General features: G+C 52.9%; 3 protein-coding genes across 7 annotated transcripts in view; 1 reads left to right on the forward strand and 2 right to left on the reverse strand.

Annotated features, from left to right (window-relative positions):
- The first annotated feature begins 882 nt into the window (after positions 1 to 882).
- Positions 883 to 2,478, forward strand: NDUFAF3 (NADH:ubiquinone oxidoreductase complex assembly factor 3). Its single transcript, XM_075547330.1, has 5 exons — positions 883 to 1,420; positions 1,525 to 1,717; positions 1,900 to 1,966; positions 2,066 to 2,166; positions 2,243 to 2,478. Exons 1-5 carry the CDS (start codon positions 1,344 to 1,346, stop codon positions 2,357 to 2,359), a joined length of 555 nt encoding a protein of 184 aa, XP_075403445.1. The 5' UTR covers positions 883 to 1,343; the 3' UTR covers positions 2,360 to 2,478.
- A 365-nt stretch (positions 2,479 to 2,843) lies between these two features.
- Positions 2,844 to 7,353, reverse strand: IMPDH2 (inosine monophosphate dehydrogenase 2). 3 transcript variants are annotated; one of them, XM_075547327.1, is made up of 15 exons: positions 7,173 to 7,353; positions 6,706 to 6,754; positions 6,385 to 6,486; positions 6,193 to 6,267; positions 5,654 to 5,860; positions 5,338 to 5,425; positions 5,057 to 5,256; positions 4,882 to 4,972; positions 4,705 to 4,800; positions 4,393 to 4,464; positions 3,680 to 3,823; positions 3,451 to 3,595; positions 3,218 to 3,361; positions 3,054 to 3,137; positions 2,844 to 2,958 (listed from the first exon to the last, which is right to left on the reverse strand). In XM_075547327.1, exons 1-15 carry the CDS (start codon positions 7,268 to 7,270, stop codon positions 2,937 to 2,939), a joined length of 1,617 nt encoding a protein of 538 aa, XP_075403442.1. In that variant the 5' UTR covers positions 7,271 to 7,353; the 3' UTR covers positions 2,844 to 2,936. The 3 variants fall into 3 exon arrangements, with proteins under 3 accessions (XP_075403442.1, XP_075403443.1, XP_075403444.1); XM_075547328.1 differs by having other exon boundaries at positions 7,157 to 7,291; XM_075547329.1 differs by lacking the exon at positions 4,393 to 4,464 and having other exon boundaries at positions 7,173 to 7,351.
- A 276-nt stretch (positions 7,354 to 7,629) lies between these two features.
- Positions 7,630 to 13,784, reverse strand: part of QRICH1 (glutamine rich 1) — a 46,984-nt gene continuing 40,829 nt past the window's right edge. For all 3 annotated transcript variants that reach the window (XM_075547331.1, XM_075547332.1, XM_075547333.1), the window contains 4 exons: positions 10,614 to 10,722; positions 10,143 to 10,294; positions 9,763 to 9,853; positions 7,630 to 8,562 (listed from right to left, as the gene is read on the reverse strand). In XM_075547331.1, coding sequence (XP_075403446.1) covers positions 8,370 to 8,562; positions 9,763 to 9,853; positions 10,143 to 10,294; positions 10,614 to 10,722 — 545 coding nt within the window. In that variant the 3' untranslated portion in view covers positions 7,630 to 8,369. The remainder of the gene's footprint in view (positions 8,563 to 9,762; positions 9,854 to 10,142; positions 10,295 to 10,613; positions 10,723 to 13,784) is intronic.

Consider the following 13,784-nt stretch of genomic DNA (forward strand, 5'->3'; position numbering starts at 1 on the left):
TCCAGAATCTCCGATTCCCAATCCCAAGGGGCGGATCTGGTAGTAGCAGGAAAAGAGTCTAGAACAGGGCGCTCACCTGGGCCCCAGAACAATGGGAGGGGGAAAGTGGGGACCGCCCCTGGGACTGGTTCCTGATCCGGATTAGATCCGTCGGATAGGATTAATCCTGTCGGTCCCACGCAGCCGGAGCCCAGGCGGCAGTGGTGGGCAGGCTTCGGGATCGGCTAGGAGGGAAGAGTCCACAGGGCCGGGGAGGAAGTAAGCCCGTGTGCCCGCTACGGTGGCACCCCCACGCCCGGGGCCTTTGTCCCGTGACGCTGCCAGCGCCCGGAACGCCAGGGGCCCAATGAGCCCGCATGGCGGCGGAAGGACCTCTAGAAACCCATTGTGGTCTGGCTCAGGCCAGCTCTAAGGCCCCGTTACGCCTAGCCGCCCGCCCGCCCTCCGAGCCACGCAGGTAGAAGACGCGGCCACGTTCCCCCGAGGCGGCCAGGCGGACGTGCAGAGATGCCCAAGCCCCGCGCGTCCGCCCGCGCCTCTCGCGCCAGCAGGCCCTCTGACTCGGCTCAAGATGGGGGCGGAAACTCTCGGGACGCCTGCAGAGCGGACGAGGCCAACACGATACTCCAGCTGTCGTCTAGTTCCACTTCTGGTCCAGTCCGGCTCGGAGCTCCCAACCCAAAGGAGTCTCCAACCTTTGCGCTGCGTCCCCTTCCGCTTGCTCTGGACGCAGACTTAGAGCCATTTTAAGGTGAAGCCACCAGCCACGCCCCCTCGCGCTCCCGTGAAGCCAATCCACGCGCGGCCACGCCCCCGGCGGCGCGCGGCGCCACCGTCAACGGTCGCGCGAATGACGGTTGGGAAGGGGCGGGACTCGGGGGCGAGGCGGGGAAACCTGAGTCGCCCGCCTCACCCCTGGAACCCGACACCCCAGAGTTTGGGATTAAGGGTTGGAAAGCTGGCGCCACGCCCTGGCCAGGTGCGCGGGCCACGGCCAGGTGCGCAGCGGTCCCGCCCTGGGGCCCCGGAGTGCTGCGTAATGGCTGGGAACCCGGGCAGGAGGCCGTGTCTGGGGCCCAGTCTGTGCCCTGAGGCCGGCCACACCGCCAGGTGCCCGGCTCCCCGGGGACAGCAGGCGGGGGCCTGGGGCGGGGCCGGCGGTGGGTGCTGACACCAGAGCTGCGCGGAGAGACCGCCTCTCGTGAGACAGATGGCACCGACCGGCTCCCGCTTCCCCGCGGAGCTGGCCTCGCCGCGATGGGCCTGCCGGGCCGCAGGGGGCGCTGTGTCCGCGCCGTCCTGACCTCACCGACCCTGCGGCGCCCGCTCCGCGCGCGTTCGTCATGGCTGCTGCCTTGGCGCTTCGCGGCTTGTACCGGGCGCGACCCACGCTGTGCCGTCCCCTCACGGAGCTGCACTGGTGAGCGCAGGCCGGCACCCTCCCCAAGGGCGCGCGACCCTCGGCCCCACGCCGCTTCTTCCTCAGAGACCGGGCCTTGAGCCCCTGACTCTGCTCTCCCCCAGGCCCCCACGGCGTGGCCATCGGCTCACGCCTGCGGACGACGAGCTGTATCAGCGGACGAGCATCTCACTGCTGCAACGCGAGTCCCCGAACGTCATGTACATCGACAGCTACAACATCCGTGGCTTCACCGTTAATGGCAACCGCGTGCATGGCCCCTGCGCGCTGCTCCCACATTCCGTGGTGCAGTGGAACGTGAGTCCTTCCCTGTCCACCCCCACCCCACCACTGGGGAACCGGAGTCACGGGCTCGACCCTCCTAATTCTGTTTCTGGCAAGCTTGGTGTTTGTTCAATCAGCTGCCCCATTGAGGTTTCAGGGAGGGGTCCGCGGTATGGCTGTGGTTTTTCTATTGTACCCGCCTTCTCCCCATATAGGTGGGATCCCACCAGGACATAACCGAAGAGAGCCTCTCCCTCTTCTGGATGCTGGAGCCCCCAATAGGTGCGAGAGAGCAGGACAGGTCCGAGGTACTGTGCGCCCCGGCAGGCCCCCCACAACCCCAGCCTCATAACAGACCTGGTTGTATATGCCCCTACCTAGAGATTATCGTGGTGGGGACTGGAGACCGGACAGAGCGGCTGCCACCTGAAGTGCTGCGAGGCATGAGACAGAGGGGCATTGCAGTAGAAGTGCAAGACACGGTGAGGCCCAGGGCTTGGGAAAGCTGTCGAGAGCCCTGCTCACCCAAGCTCTGCTGATGTCAGCTTTCTCCTACAGCCCAATGCATGTGCCACTTTCAACTTCCTGTGTCATGAAGGTCGGGCCACCGGAGCTGCTCTCATCCCTCCCCCTGGAGGGGCTGCGCACACATCTCTGGCCCAGGCTGCAGAATGAACCACTAGGAGTCAACCTCTCCAAGGGCCTAGCCCCTTTTGTGGGGTACAAGAGGGAACTCTGACTAGCCCCTCATGTCACATATCTACTAACCATTAATAATATAATGATTTCTCTTATTTTGGACCAGGTGTGTTGCTAGCTAGGACCACACTGATTCAGTGAAGGCCATTTTTATTGTGTGTGCAGTGCATTCTTCCAAATCGGACTTGCTTTTGTTACTCACATGGAAACTCAAGGGGACCTCACTGTTTACTCACAAGGCCTTTTAGAGATTCAAGTTATGTAGCATGTTTGGCCTGGCCACTGGGTTCCCAAGAGATTGGTGGATAGGAGTCTGGGGCCCCACAGGCTTTCATGAGCCCTCCTAGGGAGCTTCAGACTCAAGATTCTGTGAGAGACTGGGTTCTTCAGAGGCAGCCTGTGGGCAGTCTTAGTTGGGACACACTCTTGAACTCTTCATGGTTCCGACCTGGGCTTCTCTTTTGTCAACAAGAGCCTGTTGACCCCAATAAACCAGGCATTCACTTTTTTTCTCCAAACTTTTATTGAAAAAGAGAGAGGGAAGATTACTGGATCAAAAGAGCCGCTTCTCGTACCTATGGGCAGGAAGGAAGGCCTTATGAGGGAGGCAGGGCAGGAGAAAGGAGACCTGGCGGGGCACAGGAGCAATGGGTGGGGTCAAGTCACTTACGAATGGAGGCCGTGGACACCGCCTTCGACCTGGGCCGAGGATGTTCTCTTCTCAAACTTGAGCTCTCCAGAGTACATCATGGCTCTGAATGGAGGGCTGTGGTCAGATGGGGGGAGCTAGCCTAGACAGACAGCCTCACCCTAGAGCTTAGCTCCGACACTCACCGGACTTGGGTCAAGCTCTTGGCACCAATGTCCTGGCAGGAGTGCTGGATGCCTGCGATCAGGTAGGGGACGAACTTGTGGATGGATCCTTTGTCTTGCACAGCCCCTGACACGCCCTGGGCCACCTTGATTTTGTCAGCTTCACTGTAGAGAGGCCAAGGCATGGGTAGGGTCACCACACGGGAGAGGTCCACTGGCAAGGGCAGGGTAGCGGAACTGGCCTGCTGTCCCACCTGAAATAGCGGTTCTGGCTGCTGAGGTGTTTGTCCATGGCGTCGAGAGAGCCCATGCCGCGGTATTTCTTCAGGCGGATCCCATCAGAAAAGAAGTATTCGCCGGGGGCCTCGGTAGTAGCAGCCAGAAGGGAGCCCATCATGACTGTGGACAGAGGCAGTGCTTGAGACAATGTCTAAGCAGCCTTCAAGAAGGCCTGCCACTAGGCTTCATGGGTGCTGGGATTACCTGTGGAGGCCCCAAGGGCCAAGGCTTTGGCTATGTGGCCCACATTTTGTATTCCTCCATCAGCGATGACTGGGACACCAAAGCGCCGCGCGTACTCCGACACTTTGTACACAGCAGTTGCTTGGGGCCGCCCGCAGGCCAGCACTGTTGTGAGATGAACACATGGGTATGCAGGGTTAGTGGGCACAGGCAAGGGGCCCAATGGCCACACTGAGTACCCTGGGCTACATCAAGTATCAGAGCTGCGGTTGGAGTGAGGGAGTTTGTCTGGGTTGACCTTTGTCCTCCACCTTAAAAATGCCAACCACTAAAAGTGCTGGCCTCCACATGTGTAGCGTGCGTGTGTGCAGGCCCAGGGCAGCCTCAGGCACATGCAGTCTTGACTGAAAAGCTTCACCAAGCTGCTATTGGGTGGAATCCGGGGCACCGTGCAGTTAGTACCCAGAGGCACTTGCCTCTTTTCTGAATGGTGGGCAGCTCAGGCAAGATCAGAGGCTGGTCAGTTCCGTGAAAGGGAAAGCAGGTACCTGAGCAGGGCCTGCCCTGGAAGTATCTCAAGCAAGATTCTGGAGCAGCCCTGAAAACCATGGTCTGTCCATGAGTCTGCCCTGCCCACCCATCAGCACCACAAACCCCGGGAGCTACAGCTACAGTCAACCAAGCAGCCGGGCAGTGGGCAGCTGGGCCGGGCCAGTGGGCCGGGCCGGACTTACTATAGCAACCCGTGACAGTAGAAGGGCATTTGGGGCTGTGGGACTTTATGTCTGGAGGGATCTTGGGAGCCACTAAATAAAACAAACAGACCAGAGTTTAGAGAGGGCACAGAGCAGGAGCAAAGAGGCCAGGCTTGGCAGGGGTGGGGTGGGAGGTGAGGGCTGATGAGCTCCTCTTCTAGAACACATCAGCCATCCAAGGGCCCTATATGACCCCCAGACCTGCCTATAGGAGGGTGTGTGGTACACTTCTAAGTGCGAATGGCCCTAGTGCAGGTGGGATTAAGGGTGCTTCAGGTAGCATCTTCTTACCTTCCTGGGTAATGCAGATGGAGCCACTGCCCATGCCCACCCGCAAGGCATCCACACCTGCGTCGATGAGATTCTTGGCCTGAGCAGCAGTCACCACTGCAGGGAGAGAGGGAAAGGCTCAGGCACAAGACCAAGTGGAAATCCAGCTCCTCCACAGCTTGAGATGTCTTGTCTCACCATTGCCTCCAATGACCTGGAGACTGGGGTACTTCTCTTTGATGTACTTGATCATGTTGATCTGGAAGATGGAATTTCCCTGGGAAGAGTCCTGAGATAGGAAGGAAGTTTCAGAGAAACTGCTGCATGGCAGCCGACCCTGCTACGCCACCACCCCATCTGTGCAGCAGCGCACCAGAACCACCACGTCCACACCAGACTGGGCTAGCAAGTCCAACCGGTACTTGTCGTCTTCATGTGTGCCGATAGCTGCTCCACACAGCAGTTGCTTCTTTGTATCTTTGGAGGCCAGCGGGTAGTCCCGGTTCTTCTTCAGGTCTGTCCGGGCAATGATGGCCACAAGCTCATCGTTTTCATTTACAATGGGTAACTTCCCTGGGAGCAGTGCAGGACGTTAAGTTAGTCAGGGTCCTAGACTTCGGTTCCAAGCCCCCTTCCCAGCTCCATGACACTCACCCTTCTTGCTTCGCTGTAAGATTTCATTTGCTTCCTTTAATGTGATGCCTGCAGGTGCCACCACCAAGTCTTCCCGCTTCGTCATGATCTGGGAGGGGAGGAAGCTGTCAGAAGGCCTGACCTATTCCCAGGAGCATGCTTCTACAGACTAATGTTCCCTCCCTCAGCTCCCCACTACTCTCCTCAAAGCAACCACACAGCAGGCATGCTGGGGAAGGGGAACAGCAGGGCTTGCAAAAATAAATGCCCCACCCCACCCCCACCAGGTTTGGCTTGGGCTGCTAGAGCTCAGCCATGCTGTCAGCGTGGCACCCACCTCTTCCAGAGATCGGTTGTGCTCCTCCTCCTTGAGAAAATCAATGTCCCGGGAGGAGATGATGCCCATCAGACGGCTCCCCATTCGGCCTGTGTCTGTGATGGGGATCCCACAGAAACCATGCCGGGCTTTGGCCTCAAACACATCCCGTACTCGGTCTTTGGGGCTGAGGACCACAGGGTCTGTGATGAATCCCTGCTCATATTTCTGGAAGGATGGCAGGAAAGGGGCATTTCTTAGCTGGCTGCTTTCTTCAGGTTCTTGGTCTGAAGCCTGGGATCTCTGCTCAACTATAGCTCGGGGATGTCACATGGCCAATGTCACGGATACATGGAACCCTTCTCAGAGGTCAGGGATAGGAGGTAGTGGGTGCTCTGGAGGCACTGTCCACTTGGTCCACTACTGTTGCCGGAAATGCTGGGTCTCTGGTTCTTCTCAGGAAGTGGGGAGGTCGAACACTAACTAGCTTAGGAGCTTATCCATCCCACCACTCCACCCCTCCCAATCCTGGGTGCTTTTGGCAGGATCTTTGACCTGACCTTCACTTTCCGAACTTCATTGGCCTGGAATTCAGGGGTGCAGTTGTGGTGGATGAAGCCAATTCCGCCTGTAAGCTGCAGGGAAAATCAAGAGAAGAAGGAAAATAAGGGACAAGTACTAAAGAGAAGTCCAACAGTTTTGGGGGGAGGGGAAAATAGATAAAATTGGCCCCAGCACCTGGATGAGCTTACCGCCATTGCTATGGCCATCCCAGCCTCCGTGACCGTGTCCATGGGGGAAGAAATTAGAGGAGTTTTTAGGGTGATCTTCTTGGTAAGCGCAGAGGTCAGGTCCTGAGGAAATAAGGCTCAGTAGTGAGAGCAATCATCTCAGGTGGGGTGGTTACTGGGTCCCCATGAATTAGGTACCCTATATGACTTGCATGTAAGACGGCAAGCCCACTCCCCAGAATCCACCCCCAAGTCCAATCTAGTGAGGTAGCCCTGACAGCACAAAATAGCAGCCTTTTAATCCACCTTGGTGCCCTGGCCCCAATTCCAACCCACACTCACCACCTGGTCTGCTGTGAAGTCGATGTATCCAGGAAGAATGAGAAAGTCACTGTTCAAAGGGAGAATGGGAGAAGGGTTCAGGCTTTGGGCTACCTGAGAATCCTTCTCCATAACACCCTCAAATGGAGTCTGGGCACGAGCTGCCAATGACTGAGCATGTGTCACAGGCATGGCAGAGCACATGGTAGAGGTGGAGAAAGAGAATATTCTCTTCCACTAGCTGTCACCCGTACTGCTGGCAGCCCATGGGCTCCGTATGCCAAGAAAATGTCGTTTCTAGCAAATAACCCAGACGCTGCTAGGGTGCTTCCTCCCCATCCCACCAGACCTGGGAGTAAGCGAATGTGAAATAAGTCATCCCAGGAACATCCTCCGCACGCCCGGGAGCTCAATGGAAGCCCCAACCAGCCTCCCGGCTCGGCGCGCCGCCCCTCTCCTCGCCCAAGCAAACCCGATTAACTCCGCACTTGTAGGTGAGTCCATCCCCGCAGTTGAAAAGCTGCTGTGCCGTGAGTCCGTCATCCGGCACGTAGGACGTGCCCCCGCTAATCAAGTAGTCGGCCATGACCACAGGGAGCGCGGCCGCGTGTCTTCGGGACGGCGCCGCAGAGGCCGCAAGCGCCTGGGCCACGCCAATATGAACCCGCTGATAGCGTCAGGGCGCCGACGCGCCGCTTACGTCAGGCGCACCGAGTAGGCGGAGCCAGGGATAAACCCGCGACCTGGGCGGCAACCCCGAGGGCGCATGCGCAGAACCCGACAGCTGGCCGAATACTAGGAAGTAGGTGGGGCTTCCCGCCCCACCTACCCTCCCCCAGAGCTGGCACGCAAGGGGTGGGCCTTGACTTTTATTAAAGGGGCAGCTCTTCCTCCCTATTCCCACCAGGACCCTACCCAAATAAAGACACAGTGTTCACTAGAATATTGAAAAGACGTGCTTGTCATTCTTAATAAACAACTAGAGTAAGAATACATAAGAGAAACAGAGTGGTATCTTTATATGATACACAAGTGTATGTTACAAGAATTCCATCAGGCACAGGAGCCTCAGGTTTAAGGCCTCAATGTTAGGCCAAAAAAAAAAAAAAGGCATGGTAGTTTTTACTTTAACATCTAAAATGTCACTTGTCTTAAAGGGGGTGCAATAGAAATTGTCTTTAATAAATCATAATTGAAGTTCTCGTTTTCCTTCCATTAAGATGCTGAGTTTATGTCCGGAGTATGGAGAAAGAAAACACACGGGCCGCCTGTGGTCAGTGAGTTGGGCCAGTCCACTGGAACTGGAGGGATTTCCTGAAGGGTCGGTCCACTATTAATTCCATCTTTCTGGAGGAAGGGAAAGGGCCACATTTCTCCAAAAGGTTCAAGTCCTTTTCCCAGGCCCCAGGCAAAGGCAGGAAAAGTCAGCCAGCGACTTCCCAGGACACCTGGCTCTCAGGACACCTGGAGCCCCCACAGGCTGAGGAAGCTGCCGCCGCTGCCAGTTTATGAAGATGCAGAAGGAGCGCGGTTTCCTTATACATTTTGAATAGTTGCAGCCCAGAAGGATTGGTAACTACACCAATAAAAAAAGGAAAAAAAACCAACAACGGAGGCCTCTTCTTTAGTGTGAAAGTCTGTGCAGTTCTTCCTGGCTGGTCTCCCTGCACTCTGGTAGAGGCAGCTCAGTGCATGGTACTTGCATTGGCCACAGCAATGGCCTCCTGAATTTCTCGGATCACCAGGATTCGGGTCAGCATCTGTCCCATCTGCTCTCTGCTGATAGGCTGGACCGAGTACCAGATCGGACTGTTGGGGGCCACTACCGGTTCAGGAGTCAGGTAAAAGGTGTCATTCCGGCCTTTCACACTCTGGGGGCTAAAGAACATGTTGGTAGAAAGTGGGTAAAAGCTCTACAAAGTCCAACCTCCCACCATAAGCCTCCTGGACAGATGCTGTCTGCAAAAGCTCGACAGGGAGTGACCCAGGTCCTCCCGGGGGCTCCTGCACACTAACAGGCGCAACTCCATCTCTCTGACAAATCAACGTCCTAGATCACTAACTATCCTATTTCTGTGCTCCCTTTTCTGTACCTGATCCATTGAAATCCCACAAGTCTTTCTGGGGACCCTATCTGCCTTCCCAGCTCAATCAAGATTCAAGGTTCCTTCCTCCCCCACTGTTGAGCTAGGCCTTTTCCAAGCATCTGACACCCTCTAACCTCTAACAGTTATCCTCATGCCCACCCAAGATTGATTCTAGAGCTGCTGTGCACCAGGCTATGCATCAGATGTTCGCTTAAGAGTTTTACAGTCCCTGCCCTTATGGAGTTTACAGGTTGCAAGGGAGAGAGGAAATGATACACACACATGCAAGCAAAATGACAAATAGTGGTCAGTGGCTACAAATAAACAGCCAGAGGACTTGATGATCCCCAAAAGAACAAGCAGGAAATTTGGAAACACTTCCGTAAACACACCTTAAAGTTGTGTTTAAGGTGAGAAGAGGCATTGATAAGAACCATCTAGTCAAAAGGATGGAAAAGAGGGGCTAATTCAGTGCCAAGGCCTTGAGATAAAGAGGGGGCATGGTGTCCTTGTATGGAGAGAGGCCTGTGGCTAGAATCGAAAGCTATGTGGACAAGAGGTTCACAAGGAGTGTATGCATGCCAGTCTCTGTTAACCATGTCAGCATGTGCTGTCGTTCTCTGCAGAGTAACAGGAGACCACTGAGCTACCACCTACAATGACCAATCTGGCATGTCTGTGAAGACAACATGTCAAAATTACAGGGAAAAAAAGGTATGGGCAAAGGAGTTCCTTTTTGGATAGGAGAGTGAAAGTGATGACAGATCAAAATCAAGAAGATGCAGGGCTACCCTCAGTATATACTGGAGGGAGCCTTTCCTGTGCCTGAGGCTACCAGGAAGCGGAGCACACATGGGAAAGCAGCCAGGCTGCTTCTATACCTCTTTGGGGATTAGGAAATGGCTCTCACCTGGGACAAGATACGCACACAGGTGAGCATGCCCACGTGCATGCACACCTACAGGGTCACCCAGTCACAATAAAGCCTCACCATTTGAAGAGGTAGAAATCATAGAGTTTGATGGGACACCTCAGTGGATTCTCTGGATTTTCCGTCTGTTCTGCATACATGTCATCTGTAACTGTAAAACACACCCCATCAGTCTGTCTTAGCTCAGGCCGAGTTCAGGAACCCGAGGGCCCCAGCCACCTGACCCAGGAAATGTTGAATGTGAAAAGATGGGGCATGGATGGTAAGTTATGGGGGCGGAGGGGGGGGAAAGAGAAAGGTTTTCAAGGAGAAAAGCCAAGTATTTGGCTCAGAAGAAAGTAGAGCATTTCCACCTGGGAAGTGACAACTTTCACAATGATTACCAGCCCCACCCAGCAGAACAGGTATCATTACTCTGCCACTTTGGCCCCCTGTCCTACCTTTCTGACCGGTCTGATGTATCCCCAGCGCTTTCAGGTAACGGATACTCGTGCTTTTATCCTTGGGATTGGAGGGGTTCTTCTTTGTCTGTCGCAAGACCTTGGAGAAGGCCAGCTTCATGTGCTGGTCCACTGTCTTCAACAGGAAGTACCTGGACCACAAGCGAAAGCAAGGCAGAGGGAGGGGTGCCGGGAGGAGACATGACTGACCCTCTAACCCTTCAAGGCTTTGGAAAAGCCTCGACCCTCCCCCAAACACAGTCATCAGTAAAAGAGCCATGTCAGGGCTGATGGGAGCTGTATGCCTCAGTGGTCACCACTTGAGATGCAGGCAAGCAGGGTTGGAGGCTGTCAGCAGCCCAGTCTCTCAAATATTTGTCAGGGGATTTAGAAGACCTCCTGGAGAGCTCCCACCCTCTTCACTGGGCAGACCCAAGCAGTGGGTAAACGGGGAGCCTCCAGAACACTTACTTGGTGTTAAAGAACATGAGGGTGGTCAACAGGGTGGAGGGGGAGTGAGCCCCAAGCTGTTTGCACTCCCACAGCATCTCCTCCGTCACATGGCTGGGCAGGACATAGCCTAGGAGGAAGAGAGGCCTGCTACAACAAGAGGATTGCAGGAGTCCCTCCCAGGGCCAGGCTACAAGAATGACGATGGCACAGGAGAACAAGTCCACCAAAGCACGTCTCCTGAGATGTGGCAGAATGATTTAGAAAGCTTGTTCAAAAACACCTATGGCTGGGTGCCACCCAACCTGAGTTCATGAAGTGGAATCCAAGAGCTGCGTTTCTAACATGTCCCCAGTCGATGGCAATGCAGCTGTGTTTAGGACCCACACTTGGGGAGACACTGCCACATAGGACTGCTTTCACATGATGCGAAATTCTTCCTGTACTGCAAGGTTAATACGGGGCAAAAGGCTGGCCCTCAGCCAAAGTGAAACTCCTAAAAGTGCCAACTCAGCTCTGCATTATCAGCACACCTCTCTGGCCAGCGGGTGCAGAACTTTCCCATTTCCATCATGTACACCTGTTTCCATGTCTAGCGTAGCCAGAACTTAGTCCATTCTCATTCCTTCTCTGGATAAAGAGGAGGCTGACATTCCAGACCATGAAAGTTTGTCCTTGGGCCCGGTTTTATTGCAAAACTCTACATCATAAGTGATATCAAGGAGTAGAGACCAAGGAGCGGCCACCAACTCTGGGCAGCCAGGTCTGCCACCAAAGAGATGACCCCTGGGTTAATGACCAAGCCTTCTTCTTGTACTCCTTGTCAGTGAGCAACTATTTGTGCAAGATTGTGACAACACGGTCATAGCAACAGAGTCAAGCATTTCCTCTGGGGGCCTCTTCAGGGTTCTCTGGACAGGTAGTGCAAGGTGCCACACCACTTCCAGGAAGCAAAAAAGGATTATGTTGTCCAATACATCCTCCTTTTGCTGTTCTTATGTCATTTCCCTAACTCCCTGGTGTTACTCTCCTCTAAGCCCTAAATAAAATGAATTTATATATATATATATATTTATATATAATATATATGTGAAAAAAAAGCTTCTAGTTCTGGATTTCAATGGTAAAGATAAAAATGATAAAAAATTTTCTGTAATTTGTTCTTCTAGTTATGCCCAACATTAGGTCCAGAAACAAGGACCAATCCCAGGAGCAAAGAAGGTCCTTAGCATCTAGACCGTGGTACTCGAATACTACTTCCCACTTAAGGGAACTGGGCTCCATAGAGAACTGGTTGATTCCACATCTGGGACAGGAGGACACCATCAAATCAGAAGTCCAGAAGTTACTGAAGACTACTACACACATGTGAAAAGGGCCCAGGCACTAACAAAGAAGACACAATCTGTATATAAAGTACATCTGCAATGGGTTGAAACACATAGACAATGTTCAAACTCGTAAGTTCAGAAAAATCCTTAAAAAGCCTAACTGGTCATCACTGGAGATGGTGAGTGAGCCAACTCACTACTGTGGAAACTAGTGAACAAGGGAAAGAACACAGGCCTTATCCTGCCCTCCCACAGAATCTGTGAGCAGGGAAAGCCCAAGAGCCGATGAGGGTCAATTTCTTTTTGTAGTCCAGCCAGTAAATGAAGCAGCACTAGGATACCATCATTTCCAACTCAAATAAATTAAAGGGTAAAGGGCATCCAGGGGGAGAAAAATCACCCTCTTATGATATACCCAACACAACAACAATCCTAAGTAGGTGCACCCTTTATGCGCAGTTCCCCATTGCTTGTATAAACAGGACAGGGTTAACTGGACCACAGGCAGATGCCATCGACAGCAACAGCCGCCCAACATTTCACACCAGTGAATTGTACAAGAGAGAGAACGCAGGCAAAAATTAAGACTAAGTATTAAAAGACATATTCATTTTAATGTGTGAACCCTCTTTATACTAATTCAGACCAGGGAAAAATTATAACATCTGTGAAATATACTTTAAAAATTCTAACAACAACAACAACAAAATTCTAACAAAGTCCAGATATTTGATGACAATATGAAAATAGGTTGTCTGCTTATCTTAAAAATATTACATTGGCGAACCGATCTCGGAGATCTGTGTAACCTCCTCTCTGGGAGATGGGCAATGGGGAGGCGGGTGAGGGGAGACGCCGGGGAGGGAGGGGGACGGGGGGGGAAGAAAAAAAAGGGAAACCGAGCTGATTCCAGGAACCCAAGTGGAAGGTGAATTATGAGAGTGACGAGTGCAACGAATGTATAAGGGTGCTTTGCTCAATTGATGTATGTACAATTGATGTATGTACAGGTTGTGATAAGAGCCTTATGAGTCCCAATAAAAAGATTTTTAAAAAATTACATTGGCATTTAGGTCTTATCAATCGATACTGCTATATTTATGTATAAAACATCAGGGTTTCCTTCAAATTCACGGAAGGGGGAAAGCAGGTAGTGATATAGATGAGGTAAGATTTGCCAAAGATGATAGACACATGGGGATTCCTTTATCTGTTTATTTTTCTATAATAAAAAGGTTAGAGAGTGGGCTCTGAATAGCCGTTAAGTGGCCTGAAAATTCTCAAAGCTTGTGAATGGCGAGTCACCCGCGTAGGTCTCTGTTCTAATGGCAGCTGCTCACAGTCCTCCCTCCTGGTGCCCTTGTCATTCTCCACTCTCTTCAAAGCCCTCAATCACAAATGAATAAGATTCTTTTTACACTGTGTTCCTCTATTGGGATTGAGCTCGATTTTGTTCATTTGCTGTATTATACCCTCCAATACTTGGAATACTACTTGACATTATCATAGACTAAATAAATAAATAAATAGAACAAAAATTTGCCTAAGCAGCCCCCCCATATTTTCAAAAAAATTAAGGAGCACACATTGCAATAAATGGAACAACAAGAATTAAAGCCAAAATTGCTCTACACCTACACCCAGACTCTTCCCACCATCACATGCTGCCCAGGACAGTGCTCGTGAGTAGAGCAGCACCGTGTAGGAAATACACCGTTAGCAATAAACAATAAACACCCAACTCTCGCAGCCCACCACGGAAAGTTCACACTCTGTACTTATTGTAATGAACAAGGACGGCAGGAAGAACAGAAAATGGAGGCCCTCTTCACCTCGATGTCCCTCCTCCTCAGGCAAGCGA

Source organism: Tenrec ecaudatus, chromosome 4 (genome assembly GCF_050624435.1).
Source record: "Tenrec ecaudatus isolate mTenEca1 chromosome 4, mTenEca1.hap1, whole genome shotgun sequence".
NCBI classification, from domain to species: Eukaryota; Metazoa; Chordata; class Mammalia; order Afrosoricida; family Tenrecidae; genus Tenrec; species Tenrec ecaudatus.